The following is a 25,624-nucleotide window of genomic DNA, read 5'->3' as shown; positions in this document are numbered from 1 at the left end:
TCGCTCTCCCGAGAAAAAGGGAGAGCTTTTGGGACTCTACTCCTATCCAGGAGTACTCACCTCGACCCCTTCTCCCGGGGCACAAGGTTCCAAGCCGCTGAACAGCTGCTGACCGCTGTTCATGCTGGCTCTGACGCCTTCCCAAGCGGACGGCTCCGAAAAGAGCCGCCATCGGCGCGCCGTCCCACCGGAAGTCGGCCTCTCAATCTGTACTATTGATTTTGCCAGAATACAACTGGTTTTCTTGGACTATATGGTCAGGGAACAATTTATGTGACTTACACTGATTATATCATTAGTTGTGTAATGGTATCATATGTTCGTCAAGTCATCATGTCATCTAAGACTATAATTGTCTGGACCTATAAATGTGTGTGGGCAACTATAGCAATTTTAAAAATACCCCTTTCGTTATCATAATCATTCTAGGATTTATATTCTTTTGCACTGTTTGTTTTGTAATAAAATAATTCATCTCGGAAGAAAAGCTAACGTCTTTGATGCCATGTATATTCTACAGAGCTTCAATTCCAGAGACTCTCTTTGAAAGGAACTATTGTTACCATCCCTTCCTTCTCTTCCACATTAATTCTCTTGTGCATGTTAGTTAGTTGATAAGAGTATGTATGCAACTATCTCACATATCTACATGCTGTTTTTATTTCTTCTTCCCTTCTTCATGAATTTCAATTAACACTGTTTAAAATTGCTGCTATGCACTCACTGTTTTTATTTAGCTCACCATTTTGTAAAATTATTCAGTCATTTGGGGGAGGGGTTTATTGGGTAGGTATAGTGAGGCATCATTAAAAAAAACGGTGCAGAATATCATGGTTCATACTTATTTACAGTTTTCTTTGCATAATTGCAAGGGCAGGATTGGTTGATGCTGATCAGAAGGGGATAAAATTTAAGCTTCACTCCTTTAATTGGATTCTTAAAAATTCTCCATATTTGCATAGAGTTCTCCCCCATAAGTGCTAAAAGAGCATTAAAACATACCAAAGGTATCTAGCTAGCTATCTCTAAAAAAAAAAAAAAGCTGGGTTAGGGTGGGGGAATTTACCGTAGGTTTTTCACATCCCATGCACGGTTGTCCCAATCTGGAAGAAGCCAACCATATGTTTGTAATTAAAATAAACTTGGGAATATAACTAGATCAATACGAAATTGCCATGTTGTCTAGTTTGCTTCTTATTGATGGTTGTTATAGGCACTATCAGGCAATTAATTTTCAAAAATGACTGCTTTTAATTTTCTTTAATTACTTTATGTTATTTATTGCTGGGTGGGAAGACATCTTGCTGGGCCTGAGAACGGGAAGAGAAACCTGTTCATAACAGAGATTATGCTTCCTCTAACTCAGAAGACAAAGCCAATTAAAAATTTTTAGTATTAGCAATATTTCTACTAGTGATTGCTGCCAATAAGAGAAAAATGCAAAAAAGGAGGTTCAGAAGAAATCTAATAGTGATGGTACAGAGAAAGATAAGAGGTAGGGGAACCAAATGGGGCCAAATTGGAGGCAGTAGGAAAATGAAGGAAAGATAGAAGGGAACTAATAAAACTGAAGAGACGGGGAAACTCAGAAGGAAAGAAGAGGTGAGTGAGGAATTGCATTAGTATGTCATTCCAGATCCATAGTGTTTTTTCAAAGAAATACACAGATGCTCAGAAGAACTAGTGAGAGGCATAAAGGAGAGACAAGAGGTAAGGATAGAATGAATGAATTACACAGAATATATGTCCAAAATTATCCTTTTCTGATCCATCTATCAGTACAGTTGGGAATTTTTTGAAGTATAATGCAATATCTTGTGAACAACTTGTTGCAGTTTCAGAAGCAAGGAAAAGTGGGGGTGGGGATAGGGAAAGTTTTACAATGTTTATCAAGAGATGGCTCATATATACATATGTATAATATGTTTAAATGTGTGCTATGTATGTGTACACTTTGAGAGCAAGCAATGTTGCCATTCCTTAATGCCTGGAATAAAACAAGGGCATTATCAAAAAAAGGAAATTATTCGTGAAAAAAATTAACTGTTGAAATATATGCAGACTTCAACTGATTCAATGCTCTTTCTAGAAAGTCTCAGGAACTGCACTTCAAATTCAGAAGATGGGAATTGCTAATAGAAAATTCATACAATTCTCACCAAATTTTAATTTTCAATATTGCATTAAGCCATAATGTGATTTATTTGGAATTGGATTGTGTTGTAAAAAAAACCTGCTAATAATTGTTGACATATTTAAATATTTAAAACAATCTGATTTAGTTTAAAGTGTGAAACTAATTTTGATGAGAGAGAAGCATGACAGTAATACTGAGAATGTTCTGTACATACAACCTTGACCACAAAATGATAAATAGTAATGAACCTATTATTAGTTTAATTTTAATCTAGAGTAGATGATGCATCCTCAGCTCAAATTTTCATTTTAAAGCAATTCAAATTTATCAAGGCAAACATTTTTTTAAAAACTCAAAACAGCTTTGCTGCTTGTTGCAGACAATTTCTGGGTCACTGTTGAATTTGGATAGAATGCCCCCTGCTGATAGGTTTCCTGTATTTTATTAGAAAAATAGAAACTAGAAAAATAACTGTTGCAGCAAATGTGTAACAGCAAGCTACCAGGTACAGTCTTCACAAGCATTCCATCATATAGTTGACATTCCAAGTATGATTGTTAAATCTGCTACTCAAGAGATTAAGAATCTGCATGTTCTTTTTGCCTTTTTTCCTCTCACAAACATTTATCTCCACCTTCAGGATTTCAGCTGCATTATCCAACAGATAGGTGAACAATCCAGAAGAATTATATACGCTGCACGCGATGGTTTTCATGCATAAATGAATGGCTCATTATCTGCCATCAAGTCAGTGTCAACTCTAAGTAACCACATAGTTTTTCTCTATGATGATCTGTCTTTAACCAGGTCTTTCAATTTTTCTAATGGTGCACCCCATCCATCTTGCTGTTTATCTTGTTCTTTTTTTCCTTCTACCTTTCCTAGCAATAGAGACTTTTTCATACATAATTCTTCATACAATATCCTAAGCCTTCATGCAGCTTCTTTGGTTTAGCTTAATACGTTGTATTAGCCCACCTTGATAGTTGACAAACTATTGTTTACATCTTAAACAAATCCATGCAATGGTAGAAGTATAAGCACATTTTAGTTTCTCATTAAAAATGCATGCAGTAATCAAGACATGGGAACTGATTCTTTAATTCAATTCAGTGGTGGGATTCAGCCAGTACGCACAGGTTCGGGAGAGCCGGTAGCTAAATGTTGAGTTTGGAGAACTGGCTGAACCCACATTGCTTCTGGAAGTCCGTTCTAGGCCTGGAGGAAGCCTCCCAGGCCTGGAACGGCCCACAGGAAGTGCGTATATGTCACTTCCAGAAGTCCATTCTAGGCCTTGGAGGCCTGGAGGAGGCCTCCCAGACCTAGAACGGCCCACAGAAAGTGTGTGGATGTCACTTCCGGAAGTCCATTCTAGACCTCGGAGGCCCAGGCCTGTATCCACGCAGAGAACCGGTTGTTCAGGTATTTGAATCCCACCACTGATTCAATTTATTATTGTAGAGCTGCATAACAAAATTTGGGATTATTGTTTTATGATAATGGTACTAGATCAGTATATAAAAGAAATATGAACCAAGTCAACATTTCTCTACCCATACTTTTCAGAAGGCCTTTCTATATATTTGAGTGCTTCTTATTGGATAGACTTATAAACATTAGATTTTTAGATTTAATATTCACTTGAATTTGAGTCAATGTTTTCCTCTGCATATCTACCTGGCTACCTGCCTATCTATGCATAGGTAAAGAAGAGATAACTAACCAAATCTAACATAATCACAGAGCATTTTGTTTTTCTTATGAAGCTACATTAAAACCTTTTAAAACTTAGGAAAATATTTGGTTGGCATCAGTAGTGAAAAACACGCAGACCTTTGCAGGGAATTTTAGATAATCCATGTGCATATTTAAATTATAAGTCAAATTGATCTTTGTCCCATAACAAGTATAAAGGCCTTAAAAGTAGAACTCTGATAACATCCTTAGATAGCATTCTCTAGTGGTTTTCCTAGAAATATGATGTAATCACATAATAAATAATAGAATAAGATTTATTGAGCCAGTCTCAACCTTAGTCTTCAAGAATATCACATGTAGTATAAAACACAACATACAGGTACTCCTCAACTTAGAAGTTGTCCCTTAGCTAACATGAGTTCTGCGGGTAAGCGTGCAATGGTGATGCTGGGTGAGGAGGAGTGTGTGGGGCCTAGTGTTGTGGGAAGCAGACCCAAGGCCTGCGGAAATTCCAAAGGGGTTGGAAGTGGAGCATGGGGTGCCCCAGGGAGTGGGGGAGGCCTTGGGAAGTCCAGGGCTGGGCCTATGCTGGGCCTCCCAGGGCCGGCTCTGTGCCCCTGGGGCACCTCATACTCCGCTTAATGACTATATCAGATAGAGCAGGGATGGCAATTCTTAAGTGAGCCAATCACATGGGCTCTTCACTTAATAGTCGTCACGACTTTCGGCCGTAATGGGCAAGCTCCATTACAGTCACGAGTCAAGGACTACCTGTATTCAGAAGATGGATTTGCTCTTGAGCTCTTGTTTCTTAGAAGGCTTGTTTGGGTTACAGATGCAGAGGGCATTTTGTCCCTGTCTTTGTGTTTTATTTTACTTGCCACTCTAAGCTCTGCTTTCAAGTAATCAGCAGGTGTTGCTTCATGAGAAGCCATAAGCAGTTGCCGTTATGTAACATTATGTTTTAAATAAGTGTGTGTGAGAGATTTGTTTAATACTGTACATTTATTTTTATTTTTGTTTGGAGTTCTGCCATTTCATACAAAGGGCAGATTCCACACCAATCTATGTACCTTGTCATCTCTGAGAGAGTAGGTGTGGTAGTAGAGTTGTTGGTTTTTTTTCTTATATAAATTTCTTTTCTACAAAACTACTGTTTTGTGGTTTACTGCAAACAATTATCCATTATCCTACCTGCCACTGTCATTTTTAGGTTGTAATCCATGGGCTGGATTATGGGTTGGACATGGGGAGCATGATAGGGGGCATGTCAATTTCTAATTAAACATTAGAGTTTGGGCATATGAGAGGGTATGTTCCTACCAAGGATATGATTATAGAAAGAGGAGGGGGGAGAAATCCTAATCATGTACTACAGTCATCTCTGGTTTGTTGTCACTGCTATTCAATAAAGTAGGGTGTGTAGAGGCAAAGTATTCCCCTTGCATGGTAAACCTCAGTAGCTTTGAACTTTTTATTCATAGCATGCACTGATTTGAATGGTAACTCTGTAAACACTCTAGAAATAAGAAATAACCCCATGAAACCTGGTTGTAAGTTGACATACATAGGATTGAACAATTAGGCTCTCTTTGCTTCCACTTCCAAATGTCACTTTTAATCTTCCATTTTCAACAGAAAAGGGCATAGTCTAGGAATCCCTCATTTGCCATGCACAAGACTCAGATTAACCACTGTGAGAAAATTAAATGAAAGTCTAGCCTTCTTTAGGATATTAAATGGTTTTGATGGAGGAAGAATAGACGACATTCTTCAAACAGCATTGTCTGCAAAAAAAATCTGACAAAGCATTAATGCCCCCTGCTGCATAATCTTCTGAAGTTCTGTAGAAGCTCATGCGAGTTTAAATAGAAACACGGATCAGTGGAGCTCAAGGACTAGCTAATATTCAGCACTTAAACTCTGGGGTTTCTTTTCTTTTTTCTTTTAATTAAAGTGAGGGAAAAAGAACGGTGCAGGGAGATTTAAAGGATACATTTTAAGGGAATTTTTACAGGAAATCTGGAACACTTTTTAAGATAAAAAAACCAGGTTGTGTTTTTTTTTATTTTGTGCCTGCTAAATTCTACAGAACCAATTATTGTTTGCTTGTTTCTACTCCCCAGCATATTTTAGGAAAATCTTACTGGAACCAAATCCCACCTCTGCTACAGACTGGACCCAATTTGAATTTCTGCACACAAGTATTTTTTCTCAGATGAAATATTCTTCCAAATTGTTTTGTAAAACTCAAATTAGCCTAAGAAAACTACATAGCAATAAGACTTATATACCACTTCACAGTGCTTTACAGCCCTCTCTAAGCGGTTTACAAAGTCAGCATATTGCCCCCAACAATCTGGGTCCTCATTTTAATTGACCTCAAGGATGGAAGGCTAAGTAAACTTGAGCCGGTCAGAATCGAACTCCAGGCCGTGGGCAGAATTAGCCTGCTCTCACCACATAGCTATTGTTTAATGTCATGGGTGGAACTAGATAGTGACAATCTGTTTGGCAGATAGATAAAACTACTTTTAATTTAGTTTACTGTGATGTTTATACACAAATTTGTCTGGGGATGACAAAATAGATGGTCCCATGGAAGAAAACCCACATACTTTTGACCTAAGTTCAGCTATAGCTGAAGTCCTTCTTTTCAGTTCAGGTCTATAAAATTCAAATAATCAGATCCTGATCGGCTGGTTCAGTTCAGCTTCTATGGGTTGTCCGAGACTTATGGCCATTTGTTTAAAATCATGACAGTCTCGGAAAAAGTTATTTATAGCTCATCCTCAAAGTTACAACCATCACACATGATGACTTGTTTAATGACCCACATTGCTAGCAACTGAAATCCCAGACACAATTGTGGTCTAAGTCAAGAATTACCTGTATTTTTTCATCAAACCTAGTTGCGCAATATAGTGAAACAGGTAGTAAGTCTAAAAGAGTTGCAACTAAAGCCTGGTGTGATCAGTCTACATGCATGGAGAATTAAAATGGGAAGATGAACTATGTAAGCCAGTCGTTCTGAACCTGTGGGTCGGGACCCCATTTGGGGTCGATCGACCATTTCATGGGGGTTGCCATGCAAGGCTGTCCACCATTTTTTTTGTCTGCCATTTTTTTCCCCTTTTCCGGCGGGTGCCTTACCTCCCTTGGGCTGGGCCAGCTGGTGGTTGGCCTGCTTCGTCTCTGCTGCTTGCCAGCTACGCCTTGGCCGGCGCAGGGGGCGGAACCACGCATGTGCGGCGTTCCCGGGCAGGGAAAGTCCTCGACTTACGACTGGTTGGGTAGGTAGTCCTTGACTTACGACCGGTTTAGTCCTCGACTTACGACCGGTTTTGTCCTCGACTTACGACCGGTTGGGGTCACGGCATTAAAAAGGTTGAGAACCACTGATGTAAGCCCTGCCTCATCCACACTCCCTCCCTACTCAGTTTCATGAAAGGATTATGTAAGTGAAGTTTGTCCAAATGCAAATTGATTTCTCATGTGATTATGTCATTTGACAAACATCTCATTCACAGGAGCTTGATATATGCTTTCCAGAGAATGTACTAATGCTGTATTTCTGTTTTCATTTTTTAACAAAATTGAAGGAAATTCTAAATCAAAGCCTGATGTCTATGTTAAATTGAAGGAAGCTAGATAAATAGGAGTTTAATTCACACAAGAAATTTGCTTTTTGAAAACTTAATAAACATACAACGAAATAATGATTCCATTGTGCTGGATGAGACTGTGCTCTCTCTGATTTTTCTGAATTCATCTTTGATCCTGGATGGTTATGAAAATTCAGCTCAATTTGACTGGCTTATCACTTTCATATGACAGCTGGCCATCCTTTCATTTATGGCAGGGCTGTTTTTGTCTTTTCATAATCCTTTGTATAGGCTTTGAGCTGATATTTGGTGTGGGATCTAGAATGGGTTTTCTGGAGAACCAACAATGGAGAATCTTCTCCTCATGCAGCATCTAAATATTTAGGGGCAACAACTACTACTCTTCCTGATGACTGAGCTCACACAACATGCTACACCACATTTGGGTTTGTTGTGTTGTTCAAACAAAGGTTGCCTGAACCCAGATTTTGTCTTCACTCAGTTGCCTTCAGTTTTTCTTTCCTAAGAATCAGGAGAATGCCCCTCTCTCTTTCTAGTTGTAATACTGCATTCTCTAGCTAAACTGCATATTCTTGCAGATGGTTAGACCAAACAGCCATCTGTCTACTTTGGTGCTGCTCCTAACTTGGCCTAGCAGGAAAAGGAGAGGAAAGTGAGGTTGCAGTAGGCATTCAAGTGAAAAAAATGTTTTTCAAGGTTGCCTTTTTTTTTTTCACAAGGAGGCAGTGTAGTTCTTTTCATAATTTCTATTTTACTGTATCCCTGGGAACTGCTGTTCTATATTGTGTTTTTGTTTTTGCTTTGCTTTGCTTTGCTTCTATGTGATACACAGCCTTTATAGTAACAGGAGGTGGAAATTTGTATTATTTTCATTTAAGGTAGACGTTCTCAATGCATAACAATCACATTGTGAAGGAGCAAAGAAATACCTTGTCTGCTTCTATTTTTCATGGCATATAGCAGTTTAAAATATGATAGTAAATGAATACATAATAAAAAGAAAGGAAAACCTCTGATTTTAGGTTGCCTCCTGAATTACAGGTAGTCCTTGACTTATGAGCCCAAAATTTCCATTGCTAAGCAAGATAGTTGTTCACTGTAGCCCCAGTTTATGATCTTTCTTGCCACAGTTGTTAAGTGAATCACGTTAATGACAGGGTTGTTAAGTGAATCTGGCTTCCCCATTGTCAGAAGGTTGCCAAAGGTGATCACATGTCCCTGAGACACTGCAATTGTCATAAATACATGCCAGTTGTGAAGCATCCAAATTTTGATTACATGACCAAGGGGATGCTGCAACAGTGATAAGTGTGAAAAATGGTCATAAGTCACTTTTTCAGCGCCATTGTAACTTCCACACAGTCACTAAATGAATGGTTGTAAGTCAGGGACTACCTGTAAACAACCAATTGGGCACTATTCATTATTTCATATTGAATTGATGGTTGGAGTTCCCATCCACTCCGTCCTGTTGCAAACCTTTGAGACATCTGTGTAAGCTGAAGGATGCAAGGGCAGAGATTGCTAGAAATTAGTTTTATTTGATCAAATGCTTTGCTCCATTTCATATTTTAATGAAAAACTCAGGATACATACTTTTGCCTACATGCATAAAATAACGGATGTTGTTACACGCCTTTGTTAGCATGTTGATTATGAACAGTAATTTGAAAGTCAACATTGATGTAGGTTAAAGTGGCATTTAGCTTTTTACAGCCATATCACACTACTCTTACCTCAGCTTGCCATCGACTTCTATTCCAAGGGTGTGTTGTTGTTTTTTAAAAAAACATAATTTTATTTTATTTATTTATTTATTTATTTCATTTATACCCCGCCCTTCTCCCGGAGGACTCAGGGCGGCTTACAGCCAGTTTAAAACAATCCCACATAAATACCAAATACAAATCTAAAATAATTAAAAATAAATATTTGAATTGGCCGCTCTATTAAAATTTTGTTAAAACCAATTAAAATACCCCTAGTCCAGTCCTGCCTGCTGAAACAGCCAAGTCTTTATCATGCTATTATGAAGCCATCCCCCCTTCTAATGCCAATGTATCTGATTTTTGGTTCTTGAGAGCCGTGATGGTGCAGTGGTTAGAATGCAATATTGTAGGCTAATTCTGCTGCCAGCAGTTCGATCCTGACCAACTTAAGGTTGACTCAGCCTTCCATCCTTCCAAAGTCGGTAAAATGAGGACCCAGATTCTTTGGGGTAATATGCTGATTCTGTAAACCGCTTAGAGAGGGCTGTAAAGCACTGTGAAGGGGTATATAAGTTTAAGTGCTATTAAGTGAAGAACTTTGCAATTGTCTCTGTTACCTTTCATCATATTACCTTCAGCATATTTTTCAATCTATCAAAATTGTTTTGAATTTTCAGCAAGTTACCAGGATATTAATCTCAACCAACTTTTAATCATCTACAGATTTGAGACACATTCCTCCATTCACAGAGAAGCTGGTATGCTAATTATTTTTTTCCCTTTTATTTTGAACATATCTAAATACACCCTTTTTGTTATTCTTAGCATCTTTTGAATTTTTGGTTTCCTGACACTAGCTCTACATATCTGGGCAACCTGTTTGTGAAGTGGCCCTCTTCCCATTTCTTTCTTGTTTTTAGACCTTTGCTAAACCCTTTGTGTTCCTGTATTTAGTTTCTGTAGTTGTCCTCCATTTTTTTTATCCTTCTTAAAATTGGCTTTTGTTCAGGAAATCCACTTGTTCAATTCGCTTGTTCAGGAAACCCACTCGTATTAAAACTCCTTTTTCGCATTAAATTTCTCTGCTGCGTGATCCTACTTACCATTATTCTGAGTTCGTTAAAATCTGCTTTATTAGTTTATTATTTTATTAATAGCCTGCCTTTATTATTATTTTTATAAACAACTCAAAGCAGCGAACGTATCTAATATTCCACCTTCTTCCTTGTTTTTGAAAGCATATCTTTGGCGCCACAAACATGCTATCCTTTTGCATTGTCGTTTTTCTTCAGGGTTTTGGCTTCCCCTTCTCAACTACACCTTCCACACTGAGTAGTATGTCCTGCCAAAGAAAGCCCCTCTCTTTTTGTTTTCTTCTGAGGTCCCAAAGGAGAACGTTGCCAGTAAGGCAAGTTAGGGATTTCCTGTAGGGATTCTGCTTGGCAGAGTTGTATCCAAACAGATATCAGGATATTTACTGTAAATTTTCCCATGAGTATGACTTCACACCTCTCCGAGAAAGCTGGGTTTAGCTTTTGAAAGACATGAACTTTTCCTCATTTTGGGAAGACGACAATAGACCTCAGCAATAGTGCTGGGCCAGTTGCGCCTCCATTAAGTTCATCCTGAGCCTCTTTATTAGCATGTCTGATCAATTCCTCTCTTCCCGTTGCTTCCTTTCTTCCATTTTCAAAATTTATTTTATTTACTTCTTTGTAATTTGCTTTTTTCTGAATGAGATGGACTTTGAGTGAGCCTTGTAATTATTAATATTGCCTGCTAGAAGCTTTTTACAGACTGCATGGGGAGAAAGGAATTTCTGGGGTTCCAGGTTGGGATTAAATTCAGCGCTTTCAGCCTGATACTCTGAACTGTTTAAAGGATTTTTTAAAAAAACTAATTATGTATGCATGTTAATAATTTGTGTTGCTTTTAATTTATTACCTTGCTAATTTGATCATCCTACTTGGATGGAAAGGGAGGATATAAATCAAATACATTAAACAATCAATCAAACAAACAAACAAATCCTGAAATAAGGCATAGTGCTTTTTATGGTAGTTGTTGGGGGGAGGAGCTGGACTAATTTCCAAACTAAATTAGCTGGAATATTTCAAATGTTCTTCTTAGGCCTGTTTCAATCGAGATGGGCGGCAAATAAATTGAAAAATAAATAAAACGATAAAGATATGGAATACTGAGTACAAGAGTAAGATGCAGCCCCCAAAAAGAATTAAAACCCTAAAATACGGCATATTCAGATGGAAGCTAGAGAGCTAAAAATAGGAAGTAGGTGGAGAGAGAACAGCAGAGGATTGTCAGTGTCACTGTTTTGTTTCCCTTCTTTCTGAAACTCCTTGGCTACGTTACTATGCACCCTCCAGAGTAAATCTCACTAGATTTTTTTTTTCTTCCTAAGGTTTCTTTTCCATCTGTATGTTACTTTCCTCAGCCTTGTGGGCTGGGGAGTGTTTATTCCAGTCCAGATTACTGAACTGTTAGGATGTATGCCCTGTTCAGGGCTGCCCCATTTCATTTGCATTGATCCACACTGCTGGTAACAACTACACGCTTTGGAATAAGTCAGGGCGGTACCTCCTGTTCTTTTTGTGAGGTGTTTTGTAGCCCCAAAACTTCCCTGGGAGTAGAAGGGGGAGTTACTTTGCGATTTATGTAAGAAGTGCTCCAGAGGGCAGACATTCATCCCAGCGCATTCTTGCACCGATGTGGGCATTTGCTTCTGGAATGGTGGCAGTGAGAATGGAGGGGGGCAATAGTCAGAGGCATAAGTGCTGAGCAGCTGCTAATGTCATCACCATGCTGTATTTTCAGCTTGTCATTATGGCTGGGACGGTCTTGCTTGCCTACTACTTTGAGTGCACGGACACTTTCCAGGTACATATTCAAGGCTTCTTCTGTCAAGACAGCAATTTGATGAAACCATATCCAGGAATAGAGGATGAAAGCTTCATTTCCCCTCTTGTCCTCTACTGTGTCCTGGCTGCAACCCCAACAGCAATTGTAAGTAGATTGAATATATTAAATATATATGTACATGCATATTTTAAAGATTCTTTGACTTATTGGATTGTTGATTGCTGACTTCCCGGAGAAGAGATTTTATTCCTTTTCCACCCTCATGATTTTTATCTAACTCCATAAATGTCAGTATAGTCATGAGGAGTCCAGCACAACTTCAAGGCATCTTTAGTTTTGGTTTTTTTTAAAATCTGATAAGCTTGTGTCAGACATTGGCACATTATCATAATCCCTTTGGGTATTAATTATCCCACCAATTAATTAATTATCTGTATGTGATTTCACAGGAAGACAAAATACCATGTTACATATTTCTCAGCTGAAGTGCAATAGCTAAATGTAAACAGCTTCACACATTTAGATCAACCACAACACTTTGATGTAAATGATTGGTGCTGGAGTTTATCACCATGAGTTCTCAGGGAGTTTAGTAAATAAATAAACTATGCTTTTAGTAAAAGCAAAATAAGAATCTTGCAAGGTGTGCGAGGTTTCATATGCTGAAGGCAAACCTGACTGCTTCAAAAAGCATTTCAGCTGAGTAGTGCTTATGAATGAATAAAAAAAATTGCCTTTTGCAAATCCAATGTCAGTTTCCCCACTCTTTCCAATATAATTCCCATGGAAAATAATTAAAGGCTGCCATAAGTCCAAGAAAACTATTGATTAGGAAATAAATGCCAAAAGTGTCCTGATTGCTTTTCTTTTCATGGCAGACATTAGCTTCTTTGTGTTACAAAGCAAATAGATTTAGCCACTGATTTAATTTAAAACGCTGCTTCAAATAAGCTTCTGACACATGTTTGTCTAGTTTCCTTTTATGCAACCCGGTTTGTTTTTCCTTCCCACCAGAATATTTGTTGTACATGTTTGCAATTTCTTTCCTTAAGTTCACTGCAAAAAGAGATTCAACAGAAGAATAATGAGCAACATGTATTAAGCACATTTAATTAGATGAACGTGTCCATATAGGATAGGCTCAGTTTAGCTTCTTATTCAAATTCACAAGTCTTAATCCAGCATCCTTTCAGGGTGTGCACAGCTGTGAGCAATATGATTGGCTGATAGCAAGAGTGCTACAAACATACTTTCTTCCACCCATATTTCCAGAAAGGTTTTTTTTTAAATGACATCTGTTTTTAAAGAAACGATTCAAAATAAAAATTTAAAAATGCTGAACTAATGTGCAGGTCAAATATTCAGATAACACTTGTTAAAATGTTCAAAGGTAGGCGATATCTGTTGAAGGTATGGCAAAAGAATATTGAAAGCTAGAAGGGAAAAGGTATTGTGAATTTTTAAAGGTGCATTTGCAGATGCAAGTGTACAGGCTTCTAGAAAGAGGAGTATTTTTAAAGGAAATAATCTGAAAAGATATTTGAGGAGTGTTTACTTGCTACCTACACTCACTCAAGGCATGTTCAATAAGAATGTCCAGTCATATGCCCTCTATTCCAGTTCATGCCAGGCAGCTCCAGGCAGCTATAGAAAAAGATTAAATGTTTATTATTGTATCTTTCTGATTCTTCTATATGCAGTAGAACCTTAGCTAATTAACATTCCCCATCCTATGTAAATGTATTGAGACATATGCAAGATCCTTTAACACTGATACTAAACACACAGCCCCAGGAGATATAACTAGTCTGTGGTTAGGAAATAACAGTGGGAGGTCCAATTTTCTTATCACTTTCGTGCATAAATGCAGTGCATGGAATTAATCAGCTGAATCCTTCAGTGACACACTATATTTTATGCAACCAAAGTGTAGCTATGATGGAATTTCCATGTAGTATGGAAAAATCTTCTTCACCTGGAAGATTTATTTGAAATTCTTTGATTCAATAGAAACATGTGCTTCCTTTACCTCAGGGATTCCCAACCAGGGATGCGAGGAGATATTCCAGGGGATGCAAAAACTTGAGTTTTCAAAATTGTAGTGTATACGCATAATTTGTTGCTGTTATTTCAAACTTTTGTAAGGGGTGCGAGAATATATCAGAAGCATTCTAGGGGTGCGGGGTATAGAAAATGTTGGGAACCATTGCTTTACCTGCTAATTTTCCATCCAGTGGTTGAAGCCATGTTAATGATGGAGCAGCAATTGATGGTCACATGGTTGAAGGTGAAAGCCAAAGGACAACTGGACATTATGAACTTATTAATATATATATGGCATGCACAGTCAAAGTAGGTTGTGTACAGCTATTACTTTTCTGACTGGGAGACAGGCCAATGCTAATGACTGGCCCAAAGTTATCCAGTGCTTTTCTGTTGCTGGGGATGGACTAGAATCTGGGTCTCCCTGATGCAATACTACACTAATGATGGCTACACTACACTAGTCTCCTGGATAAACTTACTTATCAACAAAAAAAATCTTAATGTCATTGCTTCAATCAAACTGGTAGATTGTTATAGCTCTAGCAATACCAGCAGTAGTTGCGTTTCTTGAAAATAAGTGCCCAAACTTTATTGAATTGCAGAGATTCAAGGGGTGAAGAAAGCATCATGTGAGGGAGATATGTCCTGCTTGCCAACTAAAAATTTGTATATAATTAGGAAAGCTAAATTTGGTGTTGTGGTTAAAATGTTGGACTAGAAAGTGGGACCAATCTGCCCTTAGGCATGGAAGCTCACTGGGTGACTTTGCTAGTTCTTTTTCAGCCTAGCAAATTTGTTGTGGGCAAAAATTGTTGGAGAGAGAGCTGTCATTCTCATGAATGAAAGGCAAGATATAATCTAAATAAATAGTAGCCAATAGAATCTGAGAAAGCAGCAGTTAGGAACTGATGGTGCACCTGATTGGAAGGAGGAGTGATTACTAGAAGAGACAGCACAGAAAACAAAGTAGACAATCCTAGATGGAATCTAGCTAAATGTAACCATTCCTATAGATGTTTATTTGGAAGTGGGCTTCTGCACCAGAGATAAATCCCTTGTGTGTCTAATCATATCTGGCCAAACAAAGTATTCTATTATATTGGCTGGAAACTTTAGCAGCAAACTACCCAGCAACATCACTATATGTCTGAAAATCACATAAAAGTTGGTTGGGTTCTGTCTTTTTCATGCCTCCAGTTTCAGGTAGCACAAATGGGAGAGTTTTATTTCTGTGTCTGCCTTAAAGGGACTCTAGTTGAAGTTAATTTCCTTCCTGTTGGAAAAAGAAAATCAGATATCTTTCTAAAAAATCAAGTCTTGTGTGCCTGCACCATTATTCCACTGATGAGCACTCAGATGAATAATAGTAAAGATGTTGAAGAGAATGCGAAATAATAAGAGAGGAGGAAGCAGAGCTTTTTTTAAAAAAACTGGGAAAATAAGGAGAGGCGGAGATACAAGAAGCTCTACTGACAGAAATGTAGCCAAGAGGGAGAAGTAGCAATAAAACAGAAATACACTCTTCCAAAAAGAGCACCATGAGGATTAATTTTTTGTCCACAATGTATGTTTATTGCATAATGAATTTGATAGCCTCTATATTCTACAAGGCTTATTTATTGCCATTTTTGCTTTTAATATAGCTGTTCCATATTCCCTTTTCTATTCTGTAGTTCTTCCTGCATCCAACTGAGATTCAGCAGCACACAAATTAAAAAAAAGGAAATGGATTAATTACTTTTTTAAAAAATAAAGAAGTATAACGTTTTCCTCTATTAATTTGTAATTGGGTTCTGTTCCTATACTGATTGTACTAATAACAAAAAATAAATACATCTTGTAAAGAATAAAATTGTGTTACTCCCAACTCAGGGTGATTAGTAAAATATAAAATAAATTTAGTTCATATGAATGGAAAATCATCAGGCATATACCTCCCCTTACTTTAGCAAGTGAGGGATTGAAAAAGTCTCATTTGTTTTAGTTGTAATTTTTTATTTATTTTTAAATTTAAGCTTTTAGACATTTAACTAAATATCTCATTTCAGAGATATTTCCTTACCAGATTCCTCAGTGCTTTTAACAGTGGCACAGCTTCTATTGTATTGCCTTCACTGGAAAAGTCAGGATACATTCAGAGATGGATCAGCCTTGAAAGTAGCCCATGTTGAGCTGTCAAAACACCAGCTCAGGAAGTGTTTTATGACATTTTGTATCATGTCATAAAATGCTTTATGATAATGTTTATGTCATAAAGTGTTTTATAAGTTTTGCCAAATTTCAATTCCAAGGGAGTCATGGGTCCCGGTTTTTGGATGTATTCCATATGTTAGCCCATTTGAGGTAACTTGATTCAAAGCTATTCCACCCAATTAAAAGTTCAGAGTTTTAGTAATATATAGAAGATAATCTTTGGAAAATTAAGGACTCAAGTCTGTTACTTCAGATGTAAGCCAGTGAAATGTAGTAATTAATCTCTTCATCCAGAGATGATCATCCAGAATTGGTGAAAATTCAATTTATCTGACCTCTCTACTACTCCCACTAATTGTCCCCTATTGGTGCTCTGTTCTCTGCTGTCATAGCCAAGTTAGGCTAAGGAATGGGGTGGGATGGATTAACATCCCTTTCCAGAGAGTGGTTTCCGGTTATCAAGAGGAGTTCAGCAGTGACCAATACATTTGTCTTTGTGATTCTCAGCATTCCCCCTTCCCCTTCCCTTTTACAGATTTTTATTGGAGAGATATCTATGTATTTCATCAAGTCCACTAGAGAAAGCTTAACTATCCAAGAGAAAACAATTTTGACAGGAGAATGCTGTTACCTGAATCCACTACTTCGGAGAATCATTCGATTTATAGGTAAGCATAATTAACACATTTGCAGAATAAAATAAGAAAAACAATTTCATATGTTTCTATGCACAAACCTCCCATGTAAGGATCCCCAGGGAGGCGGGGTGGGGGGGAAGATGTGTGTGAGAAAGAATTTGCTAGCTCCAATTTTTAGACAGGACCTTTTTTTGGCATTTTTCTAGCACAATATTTCACACCTAACAAATCACATTTCATAAAGCTTAGTGATATAGAAGGTCTTGTACAGTTTGATTGATATCCAGAGACAGATTCTCGAGACGCCTGTGACAAAAGAAGGGCAAAACTATTTTCTTCTTTTTCCTTTCAGAAATAAGAAATAAAATTCATTATGGGAGGCCAAGTACTAACCTGCCATTCTGATGACTTTTGGCTGGCAACCATCACTTTTATTTTCCATTAGTTTTCTATAGCAGTCAAGATTTTCAGTGGCTTATGAAGTAGAATTTCCAGCTAGAGGCAGCCTCTAAAAACAGATTACAAAAATAAAATAGTGGTTTTCTTCCGGAAGTTGTATGAAGAGATGAAATACAGGTACTCCTTGACTTACGACCACAATTGAGCTCAAAATTTATGTTGCTAAATGAGAAATTTGTTTTGCCCCATTTTACAACTTTTCCTGTCAGAAGGTTGCAAAAGGTGACCCTGGGACACTGCAACATCATAAATATGAGTCAGTTGCTAAGTGTCTGAATTTTGATCACTTGACTATGGGGATGCTACAACAGTTGTAAGTGTAAAAAACAGTGACGTAACTTTGAACAGTCACTAAATGAACTGTTATAAGCCGAGGACTACCTGTATAAGAGCTGGTAACATAGCTTCCATGTTCTTCCAGTGAAAATATATTCTGATTCAGCTGAAGTCCTAATTCTGTGAAAGAATTGGGGGAAATTTGGATCTAGGCAGCAATCAAGTTCTTTTACTATTTCAACAGGACTCTGACTCCTGTCACTCCATTATGATTATTCCCTGTGTTCTTATGAGCAAAACAAAATAATTATGTACTTTCTTTTCCAACTGAACTGTGTCCAAGGAATAGGGCTTAGGACATTTGACCTACTCTGTGTTTCACATGCATTATCTAAATCATATTAGCAGCCTTGTAGTGTTATTCCCATATTGCAGGAAGAAACTGAGTTGAAGAATTAGTGTCTTATTAGTGGCTTCCTTGTGTGTATCCATTTTAAATGAACATAGAACTTAAGATTTTCTGCAGCTTGCCTCTTTCCTGAATAAAGTAATCAAAATAAAGACATCACTTGTAAGAAATTTTTAAAAAACCTGATATTTTTAACGGTTTAAAAATATGCATTTTAAGCAATTTCTGTTGCATTGATAAGTGGTAAAGAGGCCATTAGAAAAATCTAGGAAGTGTTTTCACTGTGCTGCTGAAGTCCAAACTAATCAGGCAATCAGGATTTCTGCTAAAAGCACTTCTGCTGTGCATGTATGGCTAAATATTTATTTTGGCCGATATACTTTTCAGCAGCTTCAATTAGTGTACATCCCAAGTATTTTCTCTTTCTATCTGCCTTAATTTCTTGTAGTTAGAGGATTAGATAGGCTGGGCTAAATGTGAAAGTTGGTTCAGTTTAGATCAGCGCCCCCCCTCCAACCTTTTGGGCACCAGGGACTGGTGCCATGGAGAAAGGTTTTTCCATGGACCAGAGGGGGTATGGTTTTGAATACTGCCTGCATCCCGAGTATGGAGCTTTCCTTGTTTGTGCAGCCTGCTTTCCGGGGGTTGGGGACCCCTGTTTTAGATGGCTTTCATCTGTATATAAGCTTCTGAAATATGTAGTTCCTTAGATAGAAAACACTTTATGTGGATCATATTGATAGGCAGAACCTCCCGATAATGGGGAATTAAAAATAAAGCATCTGATGTGATGAAAGAAGAGTGGTTTTTTCTCATATGAGGTGTATCCATTATTATCAATATAAGAATACAAAACAAAATTTGAAGAAACGCAGCTAGGTGATCATGAATTGTTAGGCGTAGTTGCACCTGCTTAGAAGTTGGATGGGGAACCATAAGGGCTACGAGAAAAAATCAAAAGAAACAACTTCCATTTTGTTGCCAAATAAAATTATGTGATCATATCAAGGTAATCTCCAGGAATGCAGCTTAACACCATGGACATATTCCTGTACTATTAGAGTAATAAATAAATGAGCACCGGGCTGGAAAATCTTTAGGCCTGCAGATATTGTTGAATGCCAGTTCTTATCAGCAGCAGCTAGCATGACCTATAGTTAGGAAGTAAATTACTCATAGCCCTGTTGGGTCATCTTTTCAGAGATATTTCCTCATCGAAACAGAAAAGCAGAATGACCACGGACTGGCAAAAAAATAGTGAGAATGAGAGCTGCTGGCTCCTCCTGTGACATTACTTCTAGGTAGCGAAGCTGACAAGAATTATCAAAAATTACTGCTTGTTCTCTTTGGCTGACCTGAGGAACTGTCTTATTTTGCTGGGGGAGAGAGAAACAAAGGGAGCCACAGACCATGAGGAAAACTGCACTCTTCTTCCCCATCCTGTATGTCCCCAAGAGCCCCTCCCTCCAGGGAAGAAGGTACACCCATTGACTGCCAGCATCCCCCATCCAGCCCTATCTCACCAGCAGGCATCAAGCCATCATTTATTCTTTCCTTGCACCCACTGCTGTTAAAGAGATTTCAGATTTCAGCCTTGGTTACAAAGCAGCGAATCACTGCTCACCTGCAGGTCTTGCCACCAGGTGATTGGATGAAGCAGTGGGAATGATTTCTGACTTCCTGCTGGCTTCCCCATTGACTTTGCTTGTGAAAAGTTGTCATTCTTCCTCCTCCTTAGTTTACCTGAGGAACTGCCTGCCAGTTTGCTGGAGGGGGGAGGGAGAATAGTTGCAGACTCAGCTCCCACCTCCAGGGAGTAGTAGTAGTAGTAGTAGTAGTAGTAGTAGTAGTAGTAGTAGTAGTAGTAAAGTTGGAAGGGACCTTGGACGTCATCTAATCCAACCCCCTGCTCAGGCAGGAAACCCTATATCATTTCGGACAAATGGCTGTCCAATCTCTTCTTAAAAACTTCCATTGACAACCAGCATTCCCATTAAGCCTACCTTGAAGTATAATGGCAAACATGTTACTGAGAGAGAGAAAAAGACTCTGTGAAAGTTGTAAATGTGAGCATTGGTTGCAAAGTTACTTTTTCATCACTGTGGTAAACTCGAACTATTGCTAAACAAATAATTGAAACTAAGGACTCTCTGTACCTGTACATTTATGCTGAATAAGCCCCATAGGATGGCAGCACTTAGCTGATATGGAAAATTAAGCAAGGGTGGCCATAGTCAGCCTTTGGAGGACCACAGATCAAAATGTAACTATGGATATAGCAAGTGGCAGTACATGACCAGCTTATCGGGGCTTGGAAACTAAGCAGGGAACATGAATGAAAAACTATCAAGAAATAGACTAGGTTGTAGATGGTAGAATGAAATGTGAATTTGAGACCTGACCTGACCTTGACTTGACTTACGTAACTTCTATCCCTGTCTGTCTGTCTGTCTGTCTGTCTGTCTGTCTGTCTGTCTAGTGTTCATTGACTAGATGGGATATTTTTGCAATCTCTTAATTGTGGCAAAGTGTACCTATTAAACTGGGATTGTTACTAATAATGACAAAAAGTTTTCACTGAGAAAATAACGAAAGTGTTTTCTGATTTTCCAATAGAGAAATGGAGATTGTATAAACTTTCCATCCCAAAACGCTTATCCATGCTTCATTTAATCATCGCATATTCGGTTATTCTAATGTTCTGTATTTTCATTAGATCCTAACCATTTCCCTGCCCTCATTAGTACAATTCTGAATTGATTACTTGAAGAAGACTCGCTTCATTTCTCTCTTCATTTTCCTCTACATACATTCCCATATTATGTTTCTGAACATTAAGGAAAGCTGGGTTCTCATTTTTTATATGTGCTAGGCAGTTGGTGCATTGGAACAAAACCCATACCTTGAACGTGTCCGATACTAGCATAAAATAAAATTAGGCAACTTTGAAGGGCTCAAGTACATCCGAATGTCTCCATATCTATATAGGGTTTTTTTTCTAAATTTGCAGCCTCCGCACTTGGTTTAATTACATTTATCCTTATTTTTAAATCTTAAATTTGTGTTGCAAATTTTCCTTCTCCCTCTTTTTTTTCTGGTGGAGGAAAGAAGCTGTTATTTTTCTTCCATGCCTATCGTGTTTTCAGTTCTTAATAATAATTCCACTTTTCTTGTTCTTTTACCTTTTCATTCTCTCAGGAGTATTTGCATTTGGTCTTTTTGCTACCAACATATTTGTAAATGCTGGCCAGGTAGTGACTGGAAACTTGGCACCCTATTTCTTGACTGTCTGTAAACCCAACTACACTGGGAGTGACTGCCGAGCTCATCACCAGTTTGTTAACAATGGGAATATCTGCACCGGCGACCAAGATGTGATTGAGAAAGCGAGGAGATCTTTTCCATCCAAACATGCTGCTTTAAGCATATATTCAGCCTTATATGCTACAGTAAGTACATAAAGAGATTCTGCTATTACCTGTCCTTCATTTATCATTTCTGACTGCTTTAACGTCCTCTCATTTCTCTATAAAGATTTAAATGCAGAATCACAGAGATCCGCCATGGCAGGCTTGTTGGGCTGTACTGTATCACAATCAAATACACAGGTAGTCTCGACATACAACGGTTTGTTTAGTAATGGTTCAAAGTTACAATGGCACCAAAAAAAGTGACTAATGACCATTTTTCACACTTGCAGCATCCCCGTGGGGATGTCATAAAGTGTTTTATAAGTCACATGCTCAAAATTCAGACGCTTGGCAGCTGGCTCATATTGTGACGGTTGCAATGTCTTGGGGTCATGAGATCTTTTGTGACCTTCTGACAAGCAAAGTTGCCGGGGAAGCTTCACAACCGTGTTACTAACTTAACACTTAACAGCTGTGAACAGAAAGGTCGTACAATGAGGCAAACCTCACTTAAGAAATGTCTCCCTTAGCAACTGAAATTTTGGGCTCAATTGTGGCCGTAAGTCAAGGACTACCTGTAACCATTGTCATCTTCTCAGTGTGATCATGTTTATTTCTAGAGCAGGGGTGTCAAAACACGCCGCGTCATGTGACGTATCGTGACGTATTGCGACTTTTTTCCCCTTGCCAGAGCTGGGGTGGTCCTGGCTTCTGCGTGACGCATAGTTTCTAATACTCACTAAAATCACTTAGAAATTTTTTTTTTATAGGACATCTAGTCCAACCCCATGCTTAATGTAGGATTTCTTAAAGCATATTGGATAGATGGGTATCCAGATTCTGTTTGAAAATCTCCTGTGAAAATGATAATACCATTGTATTTAAGAGTGTCAACCAGTGGAATAGATTGCCTATATGTTATGATATAATCTATTCCATTGGTTGACAGCTGTTAAATCGAAAATCTCTTAATATCTAAACTAAATCCCAGTAGTAACCCAGTAGTTGTGGTCCTGCCCTCTGAGGCATCACAGAATACCTTCACTCCTTTCTGTACATATTAACCCTTTAAAAATCTGAAGGCTGCTGTCATCATTTCCACCCCGGTCTTCTATTCTGCAAGCTAAGCATATTCCTTGAATCATAAAGGTGCTTTTTCAAAAGGCAACTGGATTTTGTTTTTCCTTCCATTCCTTTCTTACTCCAAGGAAAAACAAAGTCCAGTTATCTTTTGAAAAAGCATCTTTGGGACAACCATGAGCTGGATGACTGAGAATCTCCCTAGACATTCCTTGAATAATTTTTTCACAGGAATTGGTTTCCAGTTCCTGGCCAGCCCTCCTCTGATCTTACACTCCTGTTTAGACTGTGGAACCCAGAACTGGATGCAGTATTCCAAGAAAGAATTAGACCAAGACAGAATAATACTTTCCTGGGATCTGTACTCCTTCCTTCTGTTAATGCATCTTAAAATACTATTTACCTTGTTAGTAGCTGCATAACATTGTTCACGTGTTCATTTTGAGCTTGTGATCTGATAGAGCACCCAGATCACTTCTACATGTATTACTGCCAAACCAGGTCTTCTCTTTTATTTTATTTTATAACCACAGATAAGGATTTTACATTTTTCCCCTGTTCAAATCCATCCTATTTATTTTGGCCTAGGTTTACACCTGCCTAGAGGCCCATGTTTTGTAATTCTTTCTTTAACTTCTGAAGTTTTAGCCTCCCCTCATTGCTAGTAAGAAGCCCCTTATGGACTTTCTGAAGAAAACAGAAAAAAATAAGCTTATGACTTACAGTTTTGATTATTAGATTGGATAAATTATAGAAGGAAGAGTCACAATGTAACTTTAGAGAAAGAAGTAAATCTACAGTTGTACTTAGAACTGCTATAAAGAAGATCAGAAGCCATTTCTTTCTATCTTTTTTCTGTATTTTCTATTTTTCTACCTTTTTTCCTTACTGCACTTTAGCTTTGTTTCATTTCTTCCTTTTTCTTTTTTCCTTCTTACTCTATTTAGTTTGTATTAATTTTTACTTTTGTTTTTTAAATCCTTCAATAATATATTAAAAAATAATAAATTGTTAGCTACTCCTTCTAGTTAAGTGTCACGTGAAAATTTACCAATTTTTGTCTCAACCAATTATCTAGGTTATTTATAAAAATGCTCAATGGGGCTCAGAGCTCTCCAAACTAATGTGGTTATTAATGAAGTCATTTAGTACTTAGAATACTTTCTGAGGGCAGTGATTTAGCCAATTAGGAGTTCATTACTGAATACCTCATGAAGGATTCCATCAAATACTTTGCTGAGGTCAAGATACATTCTTGTCCAGGGCACTTCCCCAATCTATTAAAACAAGTAACTGTTTTTTTAAAAAAGGAGAAAATGGCAATTTTGCATCATTTGTTTTGGACAAATACATACTGGCTCTTGGTTGTTAATCAAGTGTTCATAGTCTCATTTGCAGTTGGAGCATGAATTACAATGAAGCTGCTTTTTAATATCCTTAAGCTTGAAGGTCTGTAATGTCTCTCTTTTCAAGAAAGGGACAGTGTTTGTTCCCATTTTCTGGATTCACCAGATCTCCAGGAATTCTCAAAGATATTCCCCTTTAGTGAATTTGCAATCTGCAAGTTCCATCAATATTTAGGATGAGTACAATTTATCTGGCCCTGGAGACTTGAAGTCATTTATTTTTATGAAGCCACATATTTTTAACCTGGTTCTTGTCTGTCCCAAACTGAAGCTCCTGTCTTCCACTAGTGTCACAGCAATAACCAGTTAGGTCTTAATGCCATCCTGTGAGAAGATAAATGTAAACTGTGAATTAAAGACATTCTGCCTTCTCACCACCAGCCATTATTGATTTACTGCTTACACATTCAGCAGATCTACAGCCATTTTGTTTGCTGCTGACACACTTGAGTAGTAGTAGTAGTAGTAGTAGTAGTAGTAGTAGTAGTAGTAGTAGTAGTAGTAGTAGTTGTTCTAGGCTTTTTTCACAAAGCCCAACTTATTCTGAGTATTAGCCTTTCTATTAGGAATACAATTTCTATAGTTTTTGGCTATTGCCTTATATCCTTCTTTGGTTATATACAGTCCCTCTTTTATTTCTTGTATCTATTTTTTTAGCCTTTTAGAAAATTCTGTAGTTATCTATACTGCCTTGATAAATGTCATTTTTTCCTTGCAATTGTGCCTATAGCACAAGTAGTCCTCGGTTCACAACTGGTCACTTAGCAACCATTCAAAGTTACGATAGACTCCTTAAAAGGTTCGCAAGACCTGATTCTGAAGTTCGCATGCACCCCTCCCCCATGGTCATGTGATTGCATTTCACGCACTTAGCAACCAGCCCATAGTTACAACTGCTTGCAGCATCCGGCAGTGATGTGACCATGATTTATGACTCTTTTTTTTTTTTGCCAAAATCCAATATTTATTTTTGGTTTTTAGCAAAAACACCTTATAGTGAACAGTGGGTACACTAAATGACAATGGTATTCACTTAATAAATACCTGAAAAAAGCTTGTAAAATCAGGTTGGTCATATGGGTAACCCCCTTAAGACAGAGGTCCCCAGCCCCTGGGCCGCGGCCCATTCGGAACTGGGCCATGTGAGTGGCGGGCAAGTGTGTACACGAAGCTTCATTGGCATGAGCAGTGGGCACACATGTATGACGCTTGCGCAAATGGAGCTGCGTGTGTGCATGTATGCACACCTGCCACTCACACAGAACCCTCCCCTCTTCTCCCTTCTTGTCCGCCAAGCCGGAAAGGTTGGGGAGCGCTGCCTTAAGACCATCATGATTTACGGCCCTAATAGGCAGGCTGCATTAAACTCATAAATCAAAGACTATCTATATCTCGTTTGCAGGATTTCTCAGTCTCCTGAGACACTGCCCTCTTCAAGATGCCAAGCCATTTGATCTGAACTACTTTCTGCCTGAATTCACCAGAGTCCTCTCTTCTGAACTTCATTGTACATGTCTAAAGCTTTTCTATTCCTCTTCCCCTTAAACTCACAAAAAAGGATAGATAACATGTCACTTTCTCCCAAAGTTTTAGTCTCTTTTACTTCTTCAAATAATCCATCCCTGTTAATAAGAATTAGGTCTAGAATAGCATACCCTCT

The 25,624-nt window shown here is 38.1% G+C and overlaps 1 protein-coding gene across 1 annotated transcript in view; it reads left to right on the top strand.

Moving 5' to 3' along the window:
- PLPPR1 (phospholipid phosphatase related 1) overlaps positions 1-25,624 on the top strand; it is a 55,685-nt gene that overhangs the window by 18,706 nt on the left and 11,355 nt on the right. The window contains exons 2-4 of the mRNA XM_015827543.1: positions 12,003-12,191; positions 16,822-16,954; positions 21,267-21,517. Coding sequence (XP_015683029.1) covers positions 12,003-12,191; positions 16,822-16,954; positions 21,267-21,517 — 573 coding nt within the window. The remainder of the gene's footprint in view (positions 1-12,002; positions 12,192-16,821; positions 16,955-21,266; positions 21,518-25,624) is intronic.

Source organism: Protobothrops mucrosquamatus, unplaced genomic scaffold (assembly GCF_001527695.2).
Source record: "Protobothrops mucrosquamatus isolate PMUCROS unplaced genomic scaffold, P.Mucros_1.0 scaffold3778, whole genome shotgun sequence".
Classification (NCBI taxonomy): domain Eukaryota; kingdom Metazoa; phylum Chordata; class Lepidosauria; order Squamata; family Viperidae; genus Protobothrops; species Protobothrops mucrosquamatus.
This window is presented reverse-complemented; position numbering and strand designations above follow the sequence as displayed.